The 26,654-nt window shown below is 40.8% G+C and overlaps 3 protein-coding genes across 7 annotated transcripts in view; 2 read left to right on the top strand and 1 right to left on the bottom strand.

The window, feature by feature from the left end:
- LOC133535998 (zinc finger MIZ domain-containing protein 2-like) overlaps nucleotides 1-7,599 on the top strand; it is a 36,412-nt gene extending 28,813 nt beyond the window's left edge. For 3 of the 4 annotated variants that reach the window (XM_061876128.1, XM_061876130.1, XM_061876132.1), the window contains 7 exons: nucleotides 44-201; nucleotides 271-338; nucleotides 410-478; nucleotides 548-789; nucleotides 5,178-5,293; nucleotides 6,573-6,767; nucleotides 6,837-7,599. In XM_061876128.1, the coding sequence (XP_061732112.1) occupies nucleotides 44-201; nucleotides 271-338; nucleotides 410-478; nucleotides 548-789; nucleotides 5,178-5,293; nucleotides 6,573-6,767; nucleotides 6,837-6,944 (956 nt within the window). In that variant the 3' untranslated portion in view covers nucleotides 6,945-7,599. The remainder of the gene's footprint in view (nucleotides 1-43; nucleotides 202-270; nucleotides 339-409; nucleotides 479-547; nucleotides 790-5,177; nucleotides 5,294-6,572; nucleotides 6,768-6,836) is intronic. The other variant, XM_061876131.1, reaches the window with a different exon arrangement.
- Nucleotides 7,239-26,654, bottom strand: part of LOC133536004 (dual specificity protein phosphatase 26-like) — a 33,604-nt gene continuing 14,188 nt past the window's right edge. Inside the window, exons 4-8 of the mRNA XM_061876154.1 lie at nucleotides 17,062-26,230; nucleotides 13,985-14,032; nucleotides 11,874-11,945; nucleotides 8,103-8,227; nucleotides 7,239-7,974 (exon numbers count right to left, since the gene is read on the bottom strand). Coding sequence (XP_061732138.1) covers nucleotides 26,019-26,230 — 212 coding nt within the window. The 3' untranslated portion in view covers nucleotides 7,239-7,974; nucleotides 8,103-8,227; nucleotides 11,874-11,945; nucleotides 13,985-14,032; nucleotides 17,062-26,018. The remainder of the gene's footprint in view (nucleotides 7,975-8,102; nucleotides 8,228-11,873; nucleotides 11,946-13,984; nucleotides 14,033-17,061; nucleotides 26,231-26,654) is intronic.
- LOC133536005 (peptidyl-prolyl cis-trans isomerase-like) lies at nucleotides 8,907-17,667 on the top strand. Of its 2 annotated transcripts, none has more exons than XM_061876155.1 (5): nucleotides 8,907-9,062; nucleotides 9,158-9,188; nucleotides 9,360-9,448; nucleotides 17,074-17,246; nucleotides 17,326-17,667. In XM_061876155.1, exons 1-5 carry the CDS (start codon nucleotides 8,994-8,996, stop codon nucleotides 17,459-17,461), a joined length of 498 nt encoding a protein of 165 aa, XP_061732139.1. In that variant the 5' UTR covers nucleotides 8,907-8,993; the 3' UTR covers nucleotides 17,462-17,667. The 2 variants fall into 2 exon arrangements, with proteins under 2 accessions (XP_061732139.1, XP_061732140.1); XM_061876156.1 differs by having other exon boundaries at nucleotides 8,912-9,062; nucleotides 9,158-9,192.

The following is a 26,654-nucleotide window of genomic DNA, read 5'->3' as shown; positions in this document are numbered from 1 at the left end:
CTTGGTTGGGAAATGACTTGATGGTGAAAATGCTTTGTGTCAGTCAAGAGGAACTTCAGCAGCGGCACCATCCCCGGGACTCCCGGGCTCAACGGAGAGGACGGCGTGGAGCAAACGGCCATCAAAGTCTCGCTGAAATGTCCCATCACGTTCAGACGGATCCAGCTGCCGGCCAGAGGCCACGACTGCCGGCACATACAGGTGGGCCCCCGCGCTGGGAACCTAGAAGTCAGCGCACGCTAACCGAGTTCTCTTCACACGTGGTTGCAGTGTTTCGACCTGGAGTCATATTTGCAGCTGAATTGCGAGCGAGGAACGTGGCGGTGCCCCGTCTGCAAGTAGGTTCTCCGCCCACCCCTCAGAAGCCAGGTGGCGTGCACGTGTACCATGTGTGCTGCTCTCCCTACAGTAAGACCGCTTTGCTGGAAGGCCTGGAAGTGGACCAATACATGTTGGGGATTCTGGTCTACATTCAGAAGTAGGTCCACGGCACGGTCCACAACTTCCACTTTGCCCTTCTCTTACTTGAAATGTTCTTTTCCCCCAGTTCTGAATATGAGGAGATCACCATCGACCCACTTTGTGGCTGGCGGCCGGTTCCCATCAAACCCGACCTGCACATCAAGGAGGAGCCTGACGGGCCTCCGCTGAAACGCTGCCGCACCGTCAGCCCGAGTCACATGGTGCTGCCAAACGTGATGGAGATGATCGCTGCCCTGGGGCCCCCGGCCTCGCCGTACCCGGGTGGACCAGCAGGGGGCAGGAGCAGCCCGGACTACAACAGACCTGGTAAGGAGGGGAGTGTGGGGTCGTCATGACGACAAGGAATTGGGTATGGAAACTGGGTTTCATAATGCAGAAAAGTAGCTATCGGTAACTAATTTGTGTTAAAAGAACACATTTTTACAGAAGTGCAGCCATCCAGTTTTATTGTCCGTCAGTAGGTTTAATACATTTATCCTCACAACGTAACACTTGCTCATTACTCACATGCGGTATAGCTCGGTTGGTAGAGTGGCCGTGTCAGCAACTTGAGGGTTGCAGGTTCGATTCCCGCTTGTGCCATCCTGGTCACTGCCGTTGTGTCCTTGGGCAAGACACTTTACCCACCTGCTCCCAGTGCCACCCACACCGGTTTAAATGTAACTTAGATATTGGGTTTCACTATGTAAAGCGCTTTGAGTCACTAGAGAAAAGCGCTATATAAATATAATTCACAATTCACTTCACATGTACCAGACAAGGCAAGGAAGTTGCATTCACAAACCTCAACATTGTAAACTTCAACAGTAGGCAGGAAGTCTCATTTAAAGGCCTACTGAAATGAGATGTTCTTATTTAAACGGGGATAGCAGGTCCATTCTATGTGTCATACTTGATCATTTGGCGATATTGCCATATTTTTGCTGAAAGGATTTAGTAGAGAACATCCACGATAAAGTTCGCAACTTTTGTTCGCTAATAAAAAAGCTTTGCCTGTACCGGAAGTAGCAGACGATGTGCGCGTGATGTCACGGGTTGTGGAGCTCCTCACATCTGAACATTGTTTACAATCATGGCCACCAGCAGCGAGAGCGATTCGGACCGAGAAAGCGACGATTTCCCCATTAATTAGAGCGAGGGTAAAAGATTTGTGGATGAGGAAAGTGAGAGTGAAGGACTAGAAAGAAAAAAAAAACTAGACGGCAGAGCGATTTAGATATTAGACAAATTTAGTAGGATAATTCTGGAAAAACCCTTATCTGCTTATTGTGTTACTAGAGTTTTAATGAGACTATATGGTCGTACCTGTACAACCTGAAGGTCGGCCCCGCACCTTTCTTTAGCACCAGTCGACGGGTAGTGGCGATGCCCATCTCTGCTCTTCGCAAGGGACCCTCTTCGAAACACGATCTTTCGAAATGATCACTGCATAATACACTGTACTTTGTGTGTGTGGTCCAATCCAACCGTGTTTGCTTGACATCTCTGTTTCATAGTAAAGCTTCGCCGACATCTTTCAGGAATGTAAACAATGAAACACCGGCTGTGTTTGTGTTGCTAAAGGCGGCCGCAATACACCGCTTCCCACCTACAGCTTTCTTCTTTGACGTCTCCATTATTCTTTGAACAAATTGCAAAAGATTCAGCAACACAGACTTCCAGAATACTGTGGAATTATGCGATGAAAAGAGACGACTTATAGCTGTGAACAGTGCTGGAACAAAATGTCACGCGCACGCGTCATCATACCGCGACGTTTTAGCATGATACTTCCGTGCAAAATTTAAAATTGCAATTTAATAAACTAAAGCGGCCGTATTGGCATGTGTTGCAATGTTAATATTTCATCATTGATATATAAACTATCATCATCATTGGTAGTGGGGTTCAGTAGGCCTTTAAAACTCAGCAGCCATCAAAAGGCACTTCTAGCCTTCACAATAAAAGCACCGCGTACTTATGTATCTTACACAAGCATGTTTGTTTTGCACATTCGCTGTGTTCCATAGTTACTTTGGTTGTGCTGTAATAATTATGACAATAAGTTTTATACTATTGAATGTACTATTTATTTACATGATTAAAGTATTTAAAATACAATTTGAAAAAAAAAATATCTAAAAAAAATAGTTAAAGCACAAGCACTAGTAAGCCTGTGTGATCTTTTTTTTCCACCAAAAATTTGATATGATTTTTCCCCCCCATATTTTTTAAAGTAAGCAATGTATACAAAAAAAAGAAAAAGTTTTGCTTTTATTTGATTAAAAAACGAGTAGTTAGAAATGGCACTGCATACTCAGCATTTTCCTTTTTAGCAAACATATGTTTATAAATTGGACTAGTAGAAAATTATTTTCAAAAAACGAATTTACTGTGATGTTTTTGCTTATGTTAATCAATATGCATTGTCCTAATAAAATAGTTATTTAATATAGTGTCCTATGAAAGGAAAACTTCCATTTTTAATAAAATACTTAAGTAAACGATGCATACAATTAAAATACAACAGCTAAGATTTATTAAGTACAAACGTAAATTCTTGAATAAAATACTTGTGTGAATAAAAAAGTAGCTTTGAGAGGGCTCTTAATTTTAATGGGTGGATTAAAAAGGCTTTTGCACGGTTTAGCGATGTGCAGAATGACCAGCTTAGTGTAGTCCTCCTTTTATTCATTCATGGCACCTTGTGGACGTGAACTAGAGTTTGTTAGTTGATGTTCTTCTTGCATTTCCCCCAGGCTTGGGTTGCTGGTGCTGAAATAAGTTTGTTGTGCTTCTGCCTTTTTTATAGAAACTTAGCAGCGTGCAGTCATTTGCTCCACTCATGCTGCCGCAAATCTAAACCACCGACGACACTTTTCTTTGGAACCAACAACTTGCTCTCGTTTGCGTTAGCATTAGCCATGTTGGGGGCAAAAGCTCGCTGGGAAAAAAAAACAGATTTTTTTTCTAGTATCAGTAAAAATTTAAACTACTGTATTTCCTTGAATTGCTGCTGGGACACTTATTAATTTTAAAACCTCTTCTCACTCCGGCGCTTACCAAAGGCATGTGGTAAATTTAGGCCTGCGCTTAAAATTTTTAGTATTATGTAAGGATACTGTCATGAAAAGCACATTTAATTAAAAAAAAGGTGATCATGGTCTTACCTGGGCTTCACGGTGGCAGAGGGGTTAGTGCGTCTGCCTCACAATACGAAGTTCCTGCAGTCCTGGGTCCAAATCCAGGCTCGGGATCTTTCTGTGTGGAGTTTGCATGTTCTCCCCGTGAATGCGTGGGTTCCCTCCGGGTACTCCGGCTTCCTCCCACTTCCAAAGACATGCACCTGGGGATAGGTTGATTGGCAACACTAAAATTGGCCCTAGTGTGTGAATGTGAGTGTGAATGTTGTCTGTCTATCTGTGTTGGCCCTGCGATGAGGTGGCGACTTGTCCAGGGTGTACCCCGCCTTCCGCCCGATTGTAGCTGAGATAGGCGCCAGCGCCCCCCGCGACCCCGAAAGGGAATAAGTGGTAGAAAATGGATGGATGGATGGATGGTCTTACCTTTACTTATAAATGAAGTCCATGCGCAGCTCCTTCTGATCAAAAGCATCAATAACTTGTATAAATAAGTCTTCCTTATCTTTCTTCAGTTTTAAAAGTCTCTCTGTCTCGATGGAGATCTTCCTTTATTACCTCCTGTTTCGATCGAAAGTCCAGTTTAGAAAACTGTTTTATTTTAGATATATAATCCTCCATGTTAAAAGTGCAAGCGAAAGGAAAAAATAAACGATCGCTGCTCACTCTTTTGCGGTCCAGTTCGTGGTCGGTAGGTGTGTAGCCTAAGCGCGCTCTTGTTTGGGTTGCTCCCGACATGCAGACCGCTGCTATCAGTTAGCTCGGCTCCTTACGTGTAATGCAGGCGACAACATAATTATCCTCGGACAACTCCCCCTCTCGTTCTGCTCCGTGGGTGATCTCTTTATCCCACCGCTGCCACCATGAAATGTTATTGTATAAATAATACACTGGATATCTATGACTGGAACATGCTTTATTTCAGCCCGGTAGTTTACATAGCCAGCATAGGAGTAGTGGTGTTACATCCTAAAAGGTCCGTCGTGCACCACCGCGTGCACCACCGCGTCATATCCATTCCCAGCACATATCACGATACTTCTTGTCACTTCTTCTGCAGCCAAGTAGTCGCAAGAAAGATCTCTAGCGCCCTCTACCACCAGGAGGCGGGAGTCATTTAATGACTCATATTTTACACACGCAGCTACGGTATATTAATAAAACATAGCTGCTTACTGTTCTTTTTAGCATATTCAATAGCTTGGACCTTAAATCCTACTGAATAAATAGCTCTTAATCTTCTTCCCTTTATGCAATTTCAAATGATTGAAATCTGCCTCCATTTTGAAAAGGATGACAGGGGAAGTGTCACTCGTGACGTGACGAGTTTGACCCGGTGGTAATTCAAGGCAGGTGCATACTATATACCCAGCGGCAATTCAAGGAAATACGGTATATCCATTTCCGACACCCTTACCATAATAAACACAAATGTTAGATGGACACTAGAGGATTGCTAAACTTTGCCCCCCCCCCCCACATTGTCAATTGATGAATGATGTCATCGTAGAAAGTCACATGATTCATCCTTTCATGGCAAGTGACCCGTAACACACCGACATCTTTACTCCGCAGGGAGTCGAGGCTTCGTCAGCCAATCTGGATTCACGGAATTCCCCAACACTCCCGGGACACCGACCCTCGGAGAGTACCCTTCGTCTGGAGCGCCTCTGGCCTACCAGGCCGACCAGGTCAGAACCGCTCTTACGTAAACTAGCATGTGCCGTCAGTGATGCCTCAGTGGCCATCGAAAAGCATATCTTACGTAACAAGACACACTTTGTGTGTGTGTGTGAGAGATCTGCTCCTAGCTAGTCTTGACAAAACCGTCCACGAGGGAGCAAACACATCAAGATGGTGGTTATGACGTACGCCAACATTTTAAAATGTTTGCTTGAGCCTCAAAACTTCTTGACCAGGGGTGTCCAAAGTGCAAAATTAATAGTATTGCAAAAATTTTAAAAAATTTAATTTTTAAAAAGTGGAATGATGTGAAATCTAATGAGAAAAAGTGGCCATGTTGACAGTTTTTTTTTCTTCCTTTTGTCTTTTTAATTTTTTTCCTTTGCTCAAAAAAAAAGGACAAAAAAATGTATGTTATAATGAATTATTACCTAAAAATGATCACTTTAAAATGTTTTATGTGGAAAAAATATTGCATATGTTGTGTGGTTGCCATATAAAAACATCAAAGTTTTGACAAAAGAGCATAAAACAGACAAAATAATAGTTCAAACTTAAAATCGACAGATATATCGGAAGTTGATCTTGAAATGTAAGTGTTAAAAGTAAAAAAAAACTAATAAAATTGCATCACTTTAAGAGTGGGGAACCTTTTGGATCTCAAATATATTTTGTAGGATTTTATTTAAATTTTCACTGTGATTACTCAAAAATATTAAATAATTAAAATCAATGGTGTCCTGCATTATTGATCTTTGAGGGCTTTAATTGCTAAATAAAGGAACTCTCCTGAAGAAATCAATAAAGTACTATCTATTCATCTAAATACTGCATATTTCAGTTTTACTATAAAATACAAAGTTGTCTTTGACAGAAAAGGCATGAAACCTTTTTTGTTTTACTTTATATCAACCTCAAGTTGATATATAGAGAATTACTGTAAGCATTAAATAAAAAAATTGAATACAATTTTGACTTATTTTTAACATTTTCGACCCTAAGGATTAAAACAAAAAATCCATATATTTTGTTCTGGTTTGAAAATGAAAAATATCAAAATGACCCCGCATGCTTCAATTTTTCCGTGTGGCCCTCTGTGGAAAAAGTTTGGACACCCCTGATCTTGACTGTCTCCACCTGCTGCCTGGTCCGGGCACCTGAGAGGTGTTCCCGGAGCACAAGTACACACGAGGACTGTTGCCAGGTGCAGCTGCTCGCCAGCTGTCACATGCTGATGGCGCCACTCCCGTAAATGTCAAGCCCTTCTTCATGTTTGTGATGTCTCAGCAGGCCACACATCCTGGCCGCATGGAGCCCTCCCACACTTCCCTGCTCCCACAGCACGCCAACCACAGCCTCAGTGAGGCCGGCAGCCCGCTGCCGCAAAGGAGCATCGCTACCCACAATGCCCGGCTCCACGAAGGCTCTTTCGGCCTTGTAGGGCCGGGAGCAGCCGGAGAGGCGGCGGATCATTCGCTGGATGTGAGCGCCTCTTGGCTCTAGCTCGCCACCTGACCTGCCACATGTTTGTGACCGCTGCTTGTTTTTCAGCTTCTGCCCGAGCTGACCAACCCTGACGAGCTGCTGTCCTACCTTGGCCCCCCCGACCTGCCCAACAACAGCAGCGACGACCTGCTGTCGCTCTTCGAGAACAACTGACCGTCTTGTCAGGCCCCGCCCACTTGGTGAACGTGGGGCTGGAGGAAGAGTTCAATGCGTTTGTTGAGAAAGCTTCTAAACGACTGACAATGTCTACCAGGACACCAACACCTTGTCTGCTTGGCCGTGTGTCATGTTTGAGGTCACGTGGGCGGGGCCACCTGTACAAGTAAACCACTGTGACTCCTCCCACATTCCCATCACCTCGGAGCGGCCATGATTCTCATTGGAGAACTTTCACATTGTGTGTGCCACCTCATCATTGCCATCTGTGTCGACTTTTTCCGCAGCACGCAAACGATTCCACCTTTTCTAAAAGACTTTGAGGTCCAAAAAAGAAAAATGTTGAGCAACACGATAATGTTTCATTTGGAAAACAAACTATGTCATGGCAAATTTACTAGAAAAAGGTGTTTTTAAGATGTAAACTATTGCACATATTTTGTAACACATTTGAATTGCCATCGTTTTCTATTTATTTTGTAATCATAATTCTCATTGTATCGACTGTTTCTTCATCTGCTGGAACTTAAAAGGGGAATTAAAAACTAGTTGATTGGAAGCTTGTTGTTTCCAGAGTGTTCTACACATTCCCTTCATTTCAACTGAAAAACAAATGATGATAAATGAGGTCAAAATAAAATACTGACAATTACAGAGTGTCTGTTTTGATTCAAACACTTTAAAGGCCTACTGAAATGAGATGTTCTTATTTAAACGGGGATAGCAGCTCCATTCTATGTGTCATACTTCATCATTTGGCAATATTGCCATATTTTTGCTGAAAGGACTTAGTAGAGATCAACAAAGTTCGCAACTTTTAGTCGCTAATAAAAAAGCCTTGCCTGTACCGGAAGTAGCAGACGATGTGTGCGTGACGTCACGGGTTGTGGAGCTCCTCACATCTGGACATTGTTTACAATCATGGCCACCAGCAGCGAGAGTGATTCGAACCGAGAAAGCGACGATTTCCCTCATTAATTTGAGCGAGGATGAAAGATTCGTGGATGAGGAAAGTGAGGGTAAAGGACTAAAAAAAAAAGAAGACAAGGCAGTGAGAGCAATTCAAAAGTTATTAGACACATTTACTAGGATAATTCTGGAATATCCCTTATCTGCCTATTGTGTTACTAGTGTTTTAGTGAGATTATATGGTACCTGAAAGTCGGAGGGGTGTGGCCATGGGCGTGGTGACCACCAGTGTCTCTGAGGGAAGCCACGGAGGAGGTAGGAGTCGCAGCTGCCTCTTTTTACATGTAGAACGACGCAAGCTCTGCTCATGTCTACGGCGGGAGCCGACATATTACTACAATTTTCTCACCGAAACCTGCCGGGTTACATGTGGTCGGGAACCATGTTCGCTTGACCGCTCTGTTCCATAGTAAAGCTTCACCTTCAGGAATGTAAACAAGGAAACACCGGCTGTTTGTGTTGCTAAAGGCAGCTGCAGTACAACGCTTTCCACCTACATTGTTCTTCTTTGATGTCTCCATTATTAATTGAACAAATTGCAAAAGATTCAGCAACACAGATGTCCAGAATACTGTGTAATTATGCGATTAAAGCAGACGACTTAAAGCTGGGATCGGGCTGGAAAAAAATGTCCGCTACAATCCGTGACGTCACGCGCACGCGTCATAACGACATTTTCAACAGGATACTTAGCGCGAAATTTGAATTTGCAATTTAGTAAACTAAAAAGGCCGTATTGTCACGTGTTGCAATGTTAATATTTCATCATTGATATATAAACTATCAGACTGTGTGGTCGCTAGTAGTGGCTTTCAGTAGGCCTCTAAAGCTGCTTGTTCCGCATCCTCTGCATGTGTGGCCTGTCATTGTTACACCGACAAGAGCCCCACATCTTCCCCTCCAGCCCACCCGGCCTTCCCTCCTATTGGTCCCTTTTCTCAAAGGACAGGGCTCCGATTGGCCGGCCCAGCCTGTGACGTCAGAGGATGCGTTGCTATAAATAGCCCCAAACATACGACGACGCCACAAATTCATCCGCTTCCTAATTTAATGACGATAGCTGCTTTTTTGTAAACAATGGCAAACCCCAAAGTTTTCTTTGACATCACCATCGATGGCGCTAACGCAGGCAGGATCACGATGGAGGTAAAATGACATCCATTTGTGTTAATTTCCACTATCTAGTGTAAATGCCTAATTTAATTGTTGATTTAAATTGTTGGTATTTGGTCATTTTGCAGCTTCGAGCAGATGTGGTGCCAAAGACTGCTGGTAGGTAAGCTTCCAGCTGACAACGAACATTTGTTTTTTTCCTGACGTATGCAAATAGGTCATGTTTTGAGGTGTGGTACCAGTACTTACTCCTGATACTGGAAAATAATGTCAACAAAAGAGGATTTGACCTGCCAACTGCTTTAATGAACACCCTCTTTGATTGCACAGAGAACTTCCGGGCTCTTTGTACAGGAGAAAAAGGTTTTGGCTACAAGAACTCCACATTTCATCGCATCATTCCCAAGTTCATGTGTCAGGTATTTTCCTCTTTATTTACATTTAGCTGCTTACTAATTAATGACATAAAATTCAGACACTTTCTGATCTCAGCATGTAGCCACCATGTTGTTGCAGAGGAAACATCTCTTATTAAATAATTTGATGTAGTATACTAACCTGTTTCTTATAAATACTACTATGATGTAGTATCCTATCCTGTCTCTTACTAAATACTACTATGATGTAGTATCCTAACCTATCTCTTATTAAATACTACTATGATGTAGTATCCTAACCTGTCTCTTATTTAATACTATTATGAAGTAATATCCTAACCTATCTCTTATTAAATACTACTATGATGTAGTATCCTAACCTATCTCTTGTTAAATACTATTACGAAGTAATATCCTAACCTGTTTCTTATTAAATACTACTATAATGTAGTATCCTGTCTGTGGTTTAATACTATTATGAAGTAATATCCTAACCTGTCTCTTATTAAATACTACTATGATGTAGTATCCTAACCTATCTCTGCTTTAATACTATTATGAAGTAATATCCTAACCTATCTCTTATTAAATACTACTATGATGTAGTATCCTAACCTGTCTCTTATTAAATACTACTATGATGTAGTATCCTAACCTGTCTCTTGTTAAATACTATTACAAAGTAATATCCTAACCTGTCTCTTATTAAATACTACTATGATGTAGTATCCTAACCTGTCTCTTATTAAATACTAATATGATGTAGTATCCTAACCTGTCTCTTATTTAATACTAATATGATGTAGTATCCTAACCTATCTCTTGTTAAATACTACTATAATGTAGTATCCTGTCTGTGGTTTAATACTATTATGAAGTAATATCCTAACCTGTCTCTTATTAAATACTACTATGATGTAGTATCCTAACCTGTCTCTGGTTTAATACTATTATGAAGTAATATGCTATACTGTCTCTTATTAAATACTACTATGATGTAGTATCCTAACCTGTCTCTGGTTTAATACTATTATGAAGTAATATGCTATACTGTCTCTTATTAAATACTACTATGATGTAGTATCCTAACCTGTCTCTTATTAAATACTACTATGAAGTAGTATCCTAACCTGTCTTGTTATTACAGCTATTTTACCTCACTGGAGATAAAATACTTGCCTCAGCACTTCACTTTATCACTTTCAGCTGCAAAGAAAATACTCCATGTCCAGGTTAATAGAACATGTATGTGAGATCAGAACGTCAATAAAACATTATCCATTAGTGCCTCAAGTGGAGCGCTTAAGCGTTACAACAAGGCACATCTGCACCAATAGCATTACTGAGGGGCAACACTGGAAGTGGAAGTGACATTTTCAAAGTAAAAGGTTCCATATTACAACTTTGGGCAGATGGAACAACTGAAGTTATTTTTTTCCTCGGTTTGCTCGAATGTGACAACTGATAACTCTAAAAAAAAGCTACTCTTTAGTCATTAAGTTCATTTTTTTTCTACCTTCTTGTTGTGGGGTAGACTGGCTCGTACATGTACATGCATCCTCAAGTCTGATACAAAGTAGTGTGTAGTTCTAAACGGGGCTGGGCAATATGGCTGAAAACTGTATCACAATATTATTTTTTTGTATATTGGTCGATATCGATAATTATTTTAATGACCTATGGAAAATATAATAAATGTAAACAGTTTTATTTCAATGTATCCTGATTATAATTCCCTCAACTATCAAGGCAATGTCAACACTAGCATGGAAAAGACTCAAAACAATGCACACAAAATTCAAAAACCCCATTGAAGACTGATGTGCAAAAATAGGGAATATGTAGGGAATGCTTAATAAAGTGTAACAATACAGTGCCAAGTGTGAAAATATAAACATTTGTTTCGCAGATTTACTGCCAGGAAGTTACATTTGTGTAACATTTAATTTGGTCTGTTATTTTTATTTAAGTATGGAAATAAATGTAGCTTATGCAACAATTATTATTTAAAGGCCTACTGAAAGCCACTACTACCCACCATGCAGTCTGATAGTTTATATATCAATGATGAAATATTAACATTGCAACACATCCCAATACGGCCTTTTTAGTTTACTAAATTGCAATTTTAAATTTCCCGGAAGCTTCATCTTGAAAACGTTGTGTAATGATGACGTGAAAGCAAGACATCACGGGTTTTCAGCTAAATGTTGTCTGCTTTAACGGCATAATTACACAGTATTTTGGAGAACTATGTTGCTGAATCTTTTGCAATTTGTTCAATTAATATTGAAGAAGTCAAAGCTTTAGCCTTTAGCCACACAAACACACGGTGATTCCTTGTTTAAAATTCCCGGAGGTGAAAATTTACGATGGATCAGAGGGCGGTCAAGCGAACATGAAACTCGACGGAATGTCAACCAGCAGGTTTCGGTGAGAAAATTGTGGTTAAAAAGTTGCTTCTTACCGGAGAAAAGCTGAGCTTGGGCCGTCCATGAAGCTGCCGTCGACTCCCCTGAGACATTGTGCATCAACACACCTGTGGACACACACCTCCGACTATCAGGTTCTGTTTAACTCAGTAAAACACAAGAAACACAATAGAAACATAAAGGATTTCCCAGAATTATCCTAGTAAATGTCTCTAAAAACATCGGAATCCGTCCCAATGCAGTCGCGTTTTTTTTTTTTTTTACTCTTTTGTTTTTTCTAGTCCGTCCTCGCTCAAATTAATGGGGAAATTGTCGTTTTCTCGGTTCGAATAGCACTTTTTGTTGGAGGCTCCCATTAAAAACAATGTGAATATGTGAGGAGCCCCCACACTTGCGACGTCATCGTCTGCTACTTCCGGTACAGGCAGGGCTTTTCTCTTAACACCGAAAGTTGCGAACTTTATCGTGGATGTTCTCTACTAAATCCTTTCCGCAAAAATATGGCAATATCGCCAAATGATCAAGTATGACACATAGAATGGACCTGCTATACCCGTTTAAATAAGAACATCTCATTTCAGTAGGCCTTTAAATATTATTGGGCCAAATATTTTGAAGTATCACATTTGTTTCTGTACATCTAAATAGGGAACGGACGAGGGTTTGAAGAGAAAAGATGAAGACTACGTTCCAATTTAAAAAAAAATCCCCCTAAAAAACACCGTACTGTTTTATCGACAATTTATTTATTTTATTTATTTGCTCTCCTCAGCACTCGTTTCTCGCTCGAGGCAGAAAAAATGATGGCGCAACCAAACATGATTGTTGATACTCTTACGCAATTGGCTATTTAGCGTGTCTTTTCTATTGCTCACTGATCACTTCCTGCTTTGCTGGGTTACCAGACAGCAAGTGCCTTTGTTCATGCAACCAACCATGCTTCACTCTTTGGAAAAATTAAAATGTTTTCATATCTTTAACGCATTTTTATTAATATTAATTGTTTCTGTTGAGATATATAATTAGTCTGTAGTCAATCTATTTATTCTCTATGCTCTTGTTGTGGGGCAGACTGGCTCGTACATGCACATGCATATTCCGATGTTGCCTTTTTGAACACAAAGTAGCGTATAGTTTTAAATTATTTATGTCAGACTTGGGCAAATTAAGGCCCGGCGGCCCGTTAAGCTTTTCAATCTGGCCCGCTGGACATTCCCAAATATTTTTTTTTTTACATCTTTAGCATGGAAAGTGTCGCCGCCATTATGATGTGCACTCATGTTTTCTAATGACCGGAAGTCTTGAACTATACAAATTATTTCAATGCTTGGAATCTGCGCTTTTACATGATATACTGGTTACTATGGTCATCTAATTAGTTACTATGGTAATCTAATTAGTTACTATGGTCATCTAATTAGTTACCATGGTCATCTAATTAGTTACCATGGTCAACTAATTAGTTACTATGGTAATGTAAGTCACAGCAACTCAGACGAGGTACCAAGCAGTGTGGGTGGGGAGTGTTTCCACAGAGAGCCTGAAAATGCGGGTGTCAGATTTGTAAAACAAAGTTTTAAAGCTTGGTGATTTATCAGATTGTAGAAAGGATTTTTTTTTTTTACCCTTCGCGCATACTTGCCAACCTTGATACCTTTAAATTCGGGAGATATATATATATACATACATACATATATACAGTATATGTACATGTATATATACACATTTGTATATATATATATACACATATTTGTGTATATATATATACATATATACACATATATGTATACATACACACACATATATATATATACACACACACATATATGTATATATACACATATATATATGTATATATACACACATATATGTATATATACACACATATATATATACACACATATATATATATATATATATATATATATATATATATATATATATATGTGTGTATATTTATCATATTTTTCGGACTATAAGTCGCAGTTTTGTTTTTTTTATAGGTTGGCCAGGGGCAGACTAAGCAAAAAAAAAAAAAAATGTATGTGTATGTATATATATATATATATATATATACACACACACACACAAAATATTTGAATTTCAACTTATCTCCAAGGGGAGGCATGTAAATAAGACCACCCACAGTACGGCACATCTTGAAGAGAAGGTCAGAAAGCGGCCTGAAAACAGTCTGTAAAACAAAGTTCATGCAAACTTTTAAACAAAGAACCACCATTACATGTTATATAACCACAATGAAGTGTTTTAAAAGTAAAAGAAAAAAATCATGACTTCTTTAAAATGGCTGATTTAAGATACACCAGTTATGGGGTTAGGAGCTCTGTCGTGGAAACAGTTAAGATAGTACAACACATGTTAATACTCGTTTTACATGTTTGTGTAAAGATGTTTAGGTTTGTTTAAACGGAATATGTGTATCTTTGCGTGACATTAGAGCAGGGGTCAGCCCGTAAGGACCAGATGAGTCGCCCGCTGGCCTGTTCTAAAAATAGCACAAATAGCAGCACTTACCAGTGAGCTGCCCCTATTTTTTAAATTTTATTTATTTACTAGCAAGCTGGTCTTGCTTTGCTCGACATTTTTAATTCTAAGAGAGACCAAACTCAAATAGAATTTGAAAATCCAAGAAAATATTTTAAAGACTCGGTCTTCACTTATTTAAATAAATTATTATTTTTTTTTTACCTTGCTTCTTATAACTTTCAGAAATACAATTTTAGAGAAAAAATACAACCTTAAAAAAGATTTTAGGGTTTTTAAACACATACCTTTTAAATTCCTTCCTCTTCTTTCCTGATAATTTGAATCAATGTTCAAGTATTTTTTTATTTATTGTAAAGAATAATAAATTAATTCTCCATTTTAAATTCAGTTTTTTCAACAAAGAATATTTGTGAAATATTTATGCAAACTTATGATTAAAATTAAAAAAAAATATTCTGGCAAATCTAGAAAACCCGTAGAATCAAATTGAAATCTTATTTCAAAATCTTTTGAATTTCATTTAAATTCCAAAGACATGCACCTGATTGGCAACACTAAATTGGCCCAAGTGTGTGAATGTGAGTGTGAATGTTGTCTGTCTGTGTTGGCCCTGCGATGAGGTGGCGACTTGTCCAGGGTGTACCCCGCCTTCCGCCCGATTGTAGCTGAGTTAGGCGCCAGCGCCCTCCGCGACCCCAAAAGGGAATAAGCGGTAGGAAATGGATGGATTTAAATTTTTTGTTGTGGAAAATATAAAAATTATGATTTGTCTTTGTTAGAAATATAGCTTGGTCCAATTTGTTATATATTCTACCAAAGTGCAGATTGGATTTTAACCTATTTAAAACATGTCATCAAAATTCTAAAACTAATCTTAATAAGGAAAAATTACTAATGATGTTCCAATAAATTATTTTTTTTTTGCAAAAAGATTCGAATTAGCTAGCTTTTCCTCTTCATTTTTTCGGTTGAATTTTGATTCATCCATCCACTTTCTACCGCTTATTCCCATTCGGGGTTGCGGGGGGCGCTGGCGCCTATATCAGCTACAATCGGGCGGAAGGCGGAGTACACCCTGGACAAGTCGCCACCTCATCGCAGGGCCAACACAGATAGACAGACAACATTCACACACTAGGGCCAATTTAGTGTTGCCAATCAACCTATCCCCAGGTGCATGTCTTTGGAAGTGGGAGGAAGCCGGAGTACCCGGAGGGAACCCACACATTCACGGGGAGAACATGCAAACTCCACACAGAAAGATCCCGAGCCTGGATTTGAACCCAGGACTGCAGGACCTTCGTATTGTGAGGCAGACGCACTAACCCCTCTCCCACCGTGAAGCCCAGTTTTGATTCTTAAACAGTCGAAATTGAAGATAAACAATGATTCAAATTTTATCCATCCATCCATCCATCATCTTCCGCTTATCCGAGGTCGGGTCGCGGGGGCAGCAGCCTAAGCAGGGAAGCCCAGACTTCCCTATCTCCAGCCACTTCGTCTAGCTCTTCCCGGGGGATCCCGAGGCGTTCCCAGGCCAGCCGGGAGACATAGTCTTTCCAACGTGTCCTGGGTCTTCCCCGTGGCCTCCTACCGGTTGGACGTGCCCTAAACACATCCCTAGGGAGGCGTTCGGGTGGCATCCTGACCAGATGCCCGAACCACCTCATCTGGCTCCTCTCGATGTGGAAGAGCAGCGGCTTTACGTTGAGTTCCTCCTGGATGGCAGAGCTTCTCACCCTATCTCTAAGGGAGAGACCCGCCACCCGGCGGAGGAAACTCATTTCGGCCGCTTGTACCCGTGATCTTATCCTTTCGGTCATGACCCAAAGCTCATGACCATAGGTGAGGATGGGAACGTAGATCGACCGGTAAATTGAGAGCTTTGCCTTCCGGCTCAGCTCCTTCTTCACCACAACGGATCGATACAACGTCCGCATTACTGAAGACGCCGCACCGATCCGCCTGTCGATCTCACGATCCACTCTTCCCCCACTCGTGAACAAGACTCCTAGGTACTTGAACTCCTTCACTTGGGGCAGGGTCTCCTCCCCAACCCGGAGATGGCACTCCACCCTTTTCCGGGCGAGAACCATGGACTCGGACTTGGAGGTGCTGATTCTCATTCCGGTCGCTTCACACTCGGCTGCGAACCGATCCAGTGAGAGCTGAAGATCCCGGTCAGATGAAGCCCATCAGGACCACATCATCTGCAAAAAGCAGAGACCTAATCCCGTGGCCACCAAACCGGAACCCCTCAATGCCTTGACTGCTCCTAGAAATTCTGTCCATAAAAGTTATGAACAGAATCGGTGACAAAGGACAGCCTTCACTGGAAACGTGTCCGACTTACTGCCAGCAATGCGGACCAAGCTCTGACACTCAAATTTTAATTTTCTTTTTTTTCCTGTTTTCTCCTCTTTTAAACCGTTCAATTAAGAGTTTTTATTATAATTATTTTTTTACAAAAAACCTTCCGTAAAAGAAAAAAAATGTACGACGGAATGACGGACAGAAATACCCATTTTTTAATATATCTAGATTAGTTTAATAAAGGTAAATTGAGCAAATTGGCTATTTCTGGCAATGTATTTAAGTGTGTATCAAACTGGTAGCCCTTGGCATTAATCAGTAGCCAAGAAGTAGCTTTTGGTTTCAAAAATGTTGGTTAGCGGTTAGCCTAGCATGCTAACGGGAAGCGGGAAGGTCATTCACCTGTGGTCGCAGGGCGGAGACTTCACCAACCACAACGGCACAGGAGGAAAGTCCATCTACGGAGAGAAGTTCGCCGACGAGAACTTCCAGCTGAAGCACGGCGGCATGGGGACGCTGTCCATGGCCAACGCCGGGCCCGACACCAACGGCTCGCAGTTCTTCATGTGCACGGCGTCCACTGACTGGTGAGCCGCCATTAAAATGTCCTCTTTTCGTCGTCACCTGCTACAAAGTGTCTTCTTGACGTCTGGGCTTCGCGCGCAGGCTCAACGGGAAGCACGTGGTGTTCGGGAGCGTGGTGGACGGCGTCGACGTTCTGAAGAACATCGAGAAGCAAGGAACCAAGAGTGGAACCCCGAAGGTCAAAGTGGTCATCGCCGACTGCGGGGAGATCAAATAGAACCTTCCCGCCACTAAGCTAGCCCCGCCCCCTCCCCTCTGGTACAGTCAGAGGCACTTCTTCACCTCACCGCTAGAGGCCGCTGTTACGCACCCTTCTTCCTCCACCCCCCAGAGATTGTGTTCCAACTGTATTTGTGATTAACATTTATTAAAATCAGGCAGTTATACAAATTATTCACAATAAAAACACAAGGCTTCAATGTCTCCAAGTTCAAAATAATTTCTAAGAAACCAAAAAAAATGAGGGTAAGGCGTTATTAATCTAACCAATCACAGCACAAAACCACAAACATATTCTTTTACGGCAAATCACAGCCATACTTGCCAACCTTGAGACCTCCGAATTTGGTTGAGGTGGGCGTTTTTTTTTTTTATAGTAGCATCCCGGAAGAGTTAGTGCTGCAAGGGATTCTGGGTATATGTTCTGTTGATGTTACAGTGCGGAGTCCAGTCCATAGTAGATCTAAGATAATAGTGAAGTCCAGTCCATAGTAGATCTAGCATAATAGTGTGAGAGTCCAGTCCATAATGGACCTAACATAATAGTGAGAGTCCAGTCCATAGTAGATCTAATATAATAGTGAGAGTCCAGTCCGTAGTAGATCTAACATAATAGTGAGAGTCCAGTCCATAGTGGATCTAACATAATAGTGGAGTCCAGTCCATAGTAGATAACTTAATAGTGGAGTCCAGTCCATAGTGGATGTAGCATAATAGTGAGAGTCCAGTCCATAGTAGATCTAACATAATAGTGAGAGTCCAGTTCATAGTAGATCTAACATAATAGCGAGAGTCCAGTCCACAGCAGATCTAACATAATAGTGTGAGAGTCCAGTCCATAGTGGATCTAACATAATAGTGAGAGTCCAGTCCACAGTAGATCTAACATAATAGCAGAGAGTCCAGTCCATAGTAGATCTAACATAATAGTGGAGTCCAGTCCATAGTAAATCTAACATAATAGTGAGGGTCCAGTCCATAGCAAATCTAACATAATAGTGTGAGTCCAGTCCATAGTGGATCTAACATAATAGTGAGAGTCCAGTCCATAGTAGATCTAACATAATAGTGAGAGTCCAGTCCATAGTGGATCTAACATAATAGTGAGAGTCCAGTCCATAGTGGATCTAACATAATAGTGAGAGTCCAGTCCATAGTAGATCTAACATAATAGCGGAGAGTACAGTCCATAGTAGATCTAACATAATAGTGGAGCCAGTCCATAGTGGATCAAACATAATATTGGAGTCGAGTCCATAGTAGATCCAACATAATAGCGGAGAGTCCAGTCCACAGCAGATCTAACATAATAATGTGAGAGTCCAGTCCGTAGTGGATCTAACATAATAGTGAGAGTCCAGTCCATAGTAGATCTAACATAATAGCAGACTCCAGTCCATAGTAGAGCTAACATAATAGTGGAGCCAGTCCATAGTGGATCAAACATAATATTGGAGTCCAGCCCATAGTAGATCTAACATAATAGTGAGAGTCCAGTCCATAGTGGATCTAACATAATAGTGAGACTCCAGTCCATAGTGGATCTAACATAATAGTGAGAGTCCAGTCCGTAGTAGATCTAACATAATAGTTAGAGTCCAGTCCATAGTGGATCTAACATAATAGTGAGAGTCCAGTCCATAGTGGATCTAACATAATAGTGAGAGTCCAGTCCGTAGTAGATCTAACATAATAGTTAGAGTCCAGTCCATAGTGGATCTAACATAATAGTGAGAGTCCAGTCCATAGTGGATCTAACATAATAGTGAGAGTCCAGTCCATAGTAGATCTAACATAATAGTGAGTCCAGTCCATAGTAGATCTAACATAATAGCGGAGAGTCCAGTCCACAGCAGATCTAACATAATAGTGTGAGAGTCCAGTCCATAGTGGATCTAACATAATAGTGAGAGTCCAGTCCACAGTAGATCTAACATAATAGCAGAGAGTCCAGTCCATAGTAGATCTAACATAATAGTGGAGTCCAGTCCATAGTAAATCTAACATAATAGTGAGGGTCCAGTCCATAGCAAATCTAACATAATAGTGTGAGTCCAGTCCATAGTGGATCTAACATAATAGTGAGAGTCCAGTCCATAGTAGATCTAACATAATAGCGGAGAGTACAGTCCATAGTGGATCAAACATAATATTGGAGTCGAGTCCATAGTAGATCCAACATAATAGCGGAGAGTCCAGTCCACAGCAGATCTAACATAATAATGTGAGAGTCCAGTCCGTAGTGGATCTAACATAATAGTGAGAGTCCAGTCCATAGTAGATCTAACATAATAGCAGACTCCAGTCCATAGTAGAGCTAACATAATAGTGGAGCCAGTCCATAGTGGATCAAACATAATATTGGAGTCCAGCCCATAGTAGATCTAACATAATAGTGAGAGTCCAGTCCATAGTGGATCTAACATAATAGTGAGACTCCAGTCCATAGTGGATCTAACATAATAGTGAGAGTCCAGTCCGTAGTAGATCTAACATAATAGTTAGAGTCCAGTCCATAGTGGATCTAACATAATAGTGAGAGTCCAGTCCATAGTGGATCTAACATAATAGTGAGAGTCCAGTCCATAGTAGATCTAACATAATAGTGAGTCCAGTCCATAGTAGATCTAACATAATAGTGGAGTCCAGTCCATAGTAAATCTAACATAATAGTGAGGGTCCAGTCCATAGCAGATCTAACATAATAGTGTGAGTCCAGTCCATAGTGGATCTAACATAATAGTGAGAGTCCAGTCCATAGTAGATCTAACATAATAGCGGAGAGTACAGTCCATAGTAGATCTAACATAATAGTGGAGCCAGTCCATAGTGGATCAAACATAATATTGGAGTCGAGTCCATAGTAGATCTAACATAATAGTGAGAGTCCAGTCCATAGTGGATCTAACATAACAGTGAGAGTCCAGTCCATAGTAGATTTAACATAATAGTGTGAAAGTCCAGTCCGTAGTGGATCTATCATAATAGTGAGAGTCCAGTCCATAGTGGATCTAACATAATAGTGGAGTCCAGTCCATATTAGATCTAACATAATAGTGTGTGAGTCCAGTCCATAGTGGATCTAACATAATAGTGAGAGTCCAGTCCATAGTGGATCTAACATAATAGTGAGAGTCCAGTCCATAGTAGATCTAACATAATAGTGGAGTCCAGTCCATAGTGGATCTAACATAATAGTGGAGTCCAGTCCATAGTATATTTAACAAAATAGTGAGAGTCCAGTGGTGGGGGTGTACATTGTAGCGTCCCGGAAGAGTTAGTGCTGCAAGGGTTTCTGAGTATCTGTTCTGTTGTGTTTATGTTGTGTAACGATGCGGATATTCTCCCGAAATGTGTTTGTCATTCTTGTTAGGTGTGGGTTCACAGTGTGGCGCATATTTGCAACAGTGTTAAAGTTGTTTATACGGCCACCCTCAGTGTGACCTGTATGGCTGTTGACCAAGTATGCCTTGCATTCACTTATGTGTGCGTTAAAAAAAACACATTTTTTATGTGACTTAGCTGGCAGGCTGTTTATAGGGTGTAAAAGCGGACTTGACGTCCAGTTGTCCAGCAGGGGTAGGGAACCTATGGCTCTAGAGCCAGATGTGGCTCTTTTGATGACTGCATCTGGCTCTCGGATAAATCTGAGCTGACATTGCTTAACACGATAAGTAATGAATAATTCCACTTGTACTCAAAGTGTTAAAAATAACGTTCAAAATATTAAACATGCTCATGCATTTGAATCCATCCATCCTTTTTTCTACCGCACTGGTTCAAGAAGTTGCATTAAGGGTAAGAAGTGATTTATTTGTTATTGTTTAGTTTAGGGCTTGCCCTCCTGGAGGTTCTTCAGACCACCAAGCACCGACATGAGAGCCTGTTTCAGCGTTACGATATTTTTTAAAATTTTTCAATAAGTCTCTCAGTTGCTTTCCAGCAATTGTCTTTTCCTCTTTCGTTCTCGCTCGCGCTCTGGCTCCAGCCCCAACCCCGTCTCTCCTCCTGGCTGCTGCTTATCAACAGAGCGACAGGTGATTAGATAACAAGGCCCAGGTGGGCCCTCTACGCACCTGTCGCTGATTTCGAGGCCGGTCCTGGCAACACCCAGTTTCGCTGTAGGCCCGCAGGCCACGCCCCCTCCACAGTTAGCTTTCGAATAACAATGTTATTACAAAGAATAAGAGACCTATTATACTCTAGAAATGTTGGTCTTACTTAAAAATGCACGCGTTTAGTTGTGTTTAGTGTTAAAAAATATATATTATATGGCTTTTACGGAAATACATTTTAAATTAAAGCTGCAAGCAGCGATGGACGGGACCGACTTTTTTTGGTGTTTCCTGCCTTTACCCATTCAACATATCTTTACCTGCACATTACTTACCTTCTCTGCATTGTGTGGTCACGCTGGTGCTTCCTGCTTTTAAGCGGCCATCTTGAGACAGCAACAGAGCAGCAGCAGCAGCGGTTCTTTGAAGGTTCGTAAAATCCAAACCGGAGCAGTTAGACAAACTCTTCGCGCCTATTTTAATCAGAGGGTTCAATCTCTTTCCTGTGCGAGTTTGAAGACGACACAACAAACGCGCTCAGAGGAGATCTTGTTTGAAAAAAGGTGACAGGTTTTTACAAAACTTTTGTTTTGAAGGGGTAATTGCTAATTCCTGTTGATTTTTTCTGAAGAATGTCAATGAATGAAATGTAGGTCTGAGTGAGACCTACATAGAGGTTTTTGTTTAATGTCTCTACGACATTCCTACCGGAAGTTACAAGCAGTTTTGTCTGTGTTTTCTTCCCAAGAGCAGTTTTGTCAGTGTTTTATTCCTAGGGGGCGCTGGAGCGCAATTTAGAGTTTTTTATTTTATATTTTTTATTAGATCGCAATTATCACCAGTCCTGATGTGTGTGTCGAGTTTGATGAGTTTTGAAGCAGTTACAGGGGGTCAAATTACAGCTCAAAGAGGCAAAAATGACATTTTTTTAGGAAACTTTTGTTTTGAAGGGGTTGTTGCCAACTTCCTGTTGATTTTTTCTGAAGGATGTAAGAGTATGAAATGTAGGTCTAAGTCAGACCTACATAGAGGTTTTTGTTTCATTTCTGTACGACATTCCTACCGGAAGTTACAAGCAGTTTTGTCATTGTTTTATTCCTAGGGGGCGCTAGAGCGCAATTTTGAGTTTCGGGGTTTGTTTTTTATTAGATCGCAATTATCACCAGTCCTGATGTGTGTGTCGAGTTTGGTGAGTTTTGAAGCAGTTACAGGGGGTCAAATTACAGCTCAGAGGCAAAAATGAAATTTTTTAGGAAACTTTTGTTTTGAAGGGGTTTTTGCCAACTTCCTGTTGATTTTTGCTGAAGGATGTAAGCGTATGAAATGTAGTTCTAAGTCTGACCTACATAGAGGTTTTTGTTTCATTTCTCTGGGACATTCCTACCGGAAGTTACACACAGTTTTGTCTGTGTTTTCTTCCCAAGAGCAGTTTTGTCAGTGTTTTATTCCTAGGGGGCGCTGGAGTGCAATTTTGAGTTTTTTATTTTTTCATTAGATCGCAATTATCACCAGTCCTGATGCGTGTGTTGAGTTTGATGAGTTTTGAAGCAGTTACAGGGGGTCAAATTACAGCTCAAAGAGGCAAAAATGACATTTTTTTAGGAAACTTTTGTTTTGAAAGGTTTTTTGCCAACTTCCTGTTGATTTTTGCTGAAGGATGTAAGAGTATGAAATGTAGGTCTAAGTGAGACCTACATAGAAGTTTTTGTTTCATTTCTCTACGACATTCCTAACGGAAGTTACCAGCAGTTTTGTCTGTGTTTTATTCCCAAGAGCAGTTTTGTCAGTTTTTTATTCCTAGGGGGCGCTGGAGCGCAATTTTGAGTTTTGGTGTTTGTTTTTTTATTAGATTGCAATTATCACCAGTCTTGAAATTTGTGTCGAGTTCGGTGAGTTTTGAAGTAGTCACAGGGGGTCAAATTACAGCTCAAAGAGGCAAAAATGACATTTTTTTAGGAAACTTTTGTTTTGAAGGGGTTGTTGCCAACTTCCTGTTGATTTTTGCTGAAGGATGTAAGAGTATGAAATGTAGGTCTAAGTCAGACCTACATAGAGGTTTTTGTTTCATTTCTCTACGACATTCCTAACGGAAGTTACACGCAGTTTTGTCTGTGTTTTATCCCCAAGAGCAGTTTTGTCAGTGTTTTATTCCTAGGGGGCGCTGGAGTGCAATTTTGAGTTTTTTATTTTATTTTTTTATTAGATCGCAATTATCACCAGTCCTGATGTGTGTGTCGAGTTTGGTGAGTTTTGAAGCAATTACAGGGGGTCAAATTACAGCTCAAAGAGGCAAAAATGACATTTTTTTAGGAAACTTTTGTTTTGAAGGGGTTTTTGCCAACTTCCTGTTGATTTTTGCTGAAGGATGTAAGTGTATGAAATGTAGGTCTAAGTCAGACCTACATAGAGGTTTTTGTTTCATGTCTCTACGACATTCCTAACGGAAGTTACAAGCAGTTTTGTCTGTGTTTTCTTCCCAAGAGCAGTTTTGTCAGTGTTTTATTCCTGGAGCGCAATTTTTATTTAATTTTTTTGATTTTTTTTATTAAATCGCAATTATCACCAGTCCTGATGTGTGTGTCGAGTTTGGTGAGTTTTGAAGCAGTTACAGGGGGTCAAATTACAGCTCAGAGGCAAAAATGACATTTTTTAGGAAACTTTTGTTTTGAAGGGTTTTTTGCCAACTTCCTGTTGATTTTTGCTGAAGAATGTCAATGAATGAAATGTAGGTCTAAGTCAGACCTACATAGAGGTTTTTGTTTCATGTCTCTATGACATTCCTACCGGAGGTTACAAGCAGTTTTGTCTGTGTTTTCCCAAGAGCAGTTTTGTCGGTTTTATTCCTAGGGGGCGCTGGAGCGCAATTTAGAGTTTTGGGGTTTGTTTTTTTATTAAATCGCAATTATCACCAGTCCTGATGTGTGTGTCGAGTTTGGTGAGTTTTGAAGCAGTTACAGGGGGTCAAATTACAGATCAAACAGGCAAAAATGAAATTTTTTAGGAAACTTTTGTTTTGAAGGGGTAATTGCCAGTTCCTGTTGATTTTTTCTGAAGAATGTCAACGAATGAAATGTAGGTCTAAGTGAGACCTACATAGAGGTTTTTGTTTTATGTCTCTACGACATTCCTAACGGAAGTTACAAGCAGTTTTGTCAGTGTTTTATTCCTAGGGGGCGCTAGAGCGCAATTTTGAGTTTTTCTTTTTTTTTAAATAGATGGCAATTTTTGCCAGTCCTGATGTGTGTGTTACATTTGGTGAGTTTTGAAGCATGTTACGGGGGTCAGATTACAGCTCAAAGAGGCAAAAATTAAATTTTTTTAGGAAACTTTTGTTTGAAGGGGTTTTTACCAACTTTCTGTTGATTTTTGCTGAAGGATGTAAGAGTATGAAATTTAGGTCTAAGTCAGACCTACATAGAGGTTTTTGTTTCATTTCTCTACGACATTCCTAACGGAAGTTACCAGCAGTTTTGTCTGTGTTTTTTCCTAGGGGGCGCTAGAGCGCAATTTTGAGTTTTTCTTTTTTTTTAAATAGATGTAAATTTTCGCCTGTCCTGATGTGTGTGTTACATTTGGTGAGTTTTGAAGCATGTTACGGGGGTCAGATTACAGCTCAAAGAGGCGGCGGTATAATAATAATAATAAAACCTTAGAAATACAATAGAGTCCTCTGTTCAGAAGGGACATTCGGTCCCTAAATATTTGGCTTCTTGGCTCTCTCAGGCAAAAAGGTTCCCGACCCCTTTTGTAGAGGTCGCTAAAGGCAGTGCCTTTAAAGCAATATTGTCGTCCGGGTGGAAATTCGGGAGAATGGTTGCTTTTCGGCACTGAAATTCGGGACTCTCCCCGGGAAAATCGGGAGGGTTGGCAAGTATGATCCCAGCACAGAACCGCCAACACGTATTTATACTTACAAATAAAAGTGTGGACTTGATAGAAATATGCTGTAAACTGTGCTAGCATTGATGATGAGTCGATACATAACACTCTCACATGTTGGTCCCCGAGTGGCCAGCTAACAAAAACACTTGCTTGGAAACGTTGCAACCACACAAACTCATGTTCCGTGCGAGCTTTTAGTATTCATGTCGTCATCCAAAGTGACAACCGTGTTGGCTAATTTGGCAATTTAGGACGCAGAGCTGAGTTTGTGTCATGCTACCTTGATGCTACATTCCACTGCCAGCTAGCTCCATCAATTGATTAATTAACACCAATGTTAGAAATTCCGCTTGTTCTTAAATCCTGGCTAAGCTGAGTAGCTTCCGTGTACGCACGGAAGAAGTCATAAAAGGGTGTCAATAAAACGAGGCTGGAGTTACTCGGAATATTAAACAGCAGTTGTTAGCATTAGCAGTTAGCCCTGACTGAACTCTGCAGCCTGTCGTCAAAAAGGCAGTTAGTAGCTGATAAGAGATGGCAGGTCGGATGTTTCCGTACTTTCTGTCAACCGAATGTTGAATAAACCTGGAGTGCTTCCGGTTCCGGTTCCGGTTGGACTCAGATTTGAGGCGGGGCCCTGCGACTCTCCCTCAGGATGCCGTCCAGGCCGTTGAGCTGGCGTAGGAAGCCCCGGTTGGGGGTGACGCCGCGGTGGTCCTTCACCGTCTTGATGGCCTCCACCAGCGTCAGGTTCTGTCGGATCATCAAGTAGGCCAGAACCAGCGTGGCGGAGCGGCTCACTCCCACGGTGCAGTGGACCAGAACCTTGCCTGCCGGCAAACGAAAAGGTATTAGTAATCGGACGCTAGTGGACTACTTCCTGTTTCTGGAAGTCCATGATGGAAACACCAGCTTTCACATTCATGTTAGGAATAGTTCCTTCCTAACATGACCGTTATGTACACCTGTGTCGCTAATCTATTGACTCAATGTCGACCTTTTTCCATGAATTATGTTGCCATGGTTACACGGAACGATACAAAATTAATACGATGGTGGAATAAGACAAAATAGTAAGTATGAGGAATAATAAGATGCCAGGATAAGATACACAATTAAGTAGGACAAAATAAGATAAAATAATAGGTATGATGAAAAATAAGATGTGAAGTGAATTATATTTATATAGCGCTTTTCTCTAGTGACTCAAAGCGCTTTTACATAGTGAAAGCCAATATCTAAGTGACATTCAAA

Source organism: Nerophis ophidion, linkage group LG17 (genome assembly GCF_033978795.1).
Source record: "Nerophis ophidion isolate RoL-2023_Sa linkage group LG17, RoL_Noph_v1.0, whole genome shotgun sequence".
Classification (NCBI taxonomy): Eukaryota; Metazoa; Chordata; class Actinopteri; order Syngnathiformes; family Syngnathidae; genus Nerophis; species Nerophis ophidion.
Note: the sequence above shows the minus strand (reverse complement) of the source record. Positions and strands in the feature narration are given on the sequence as shown.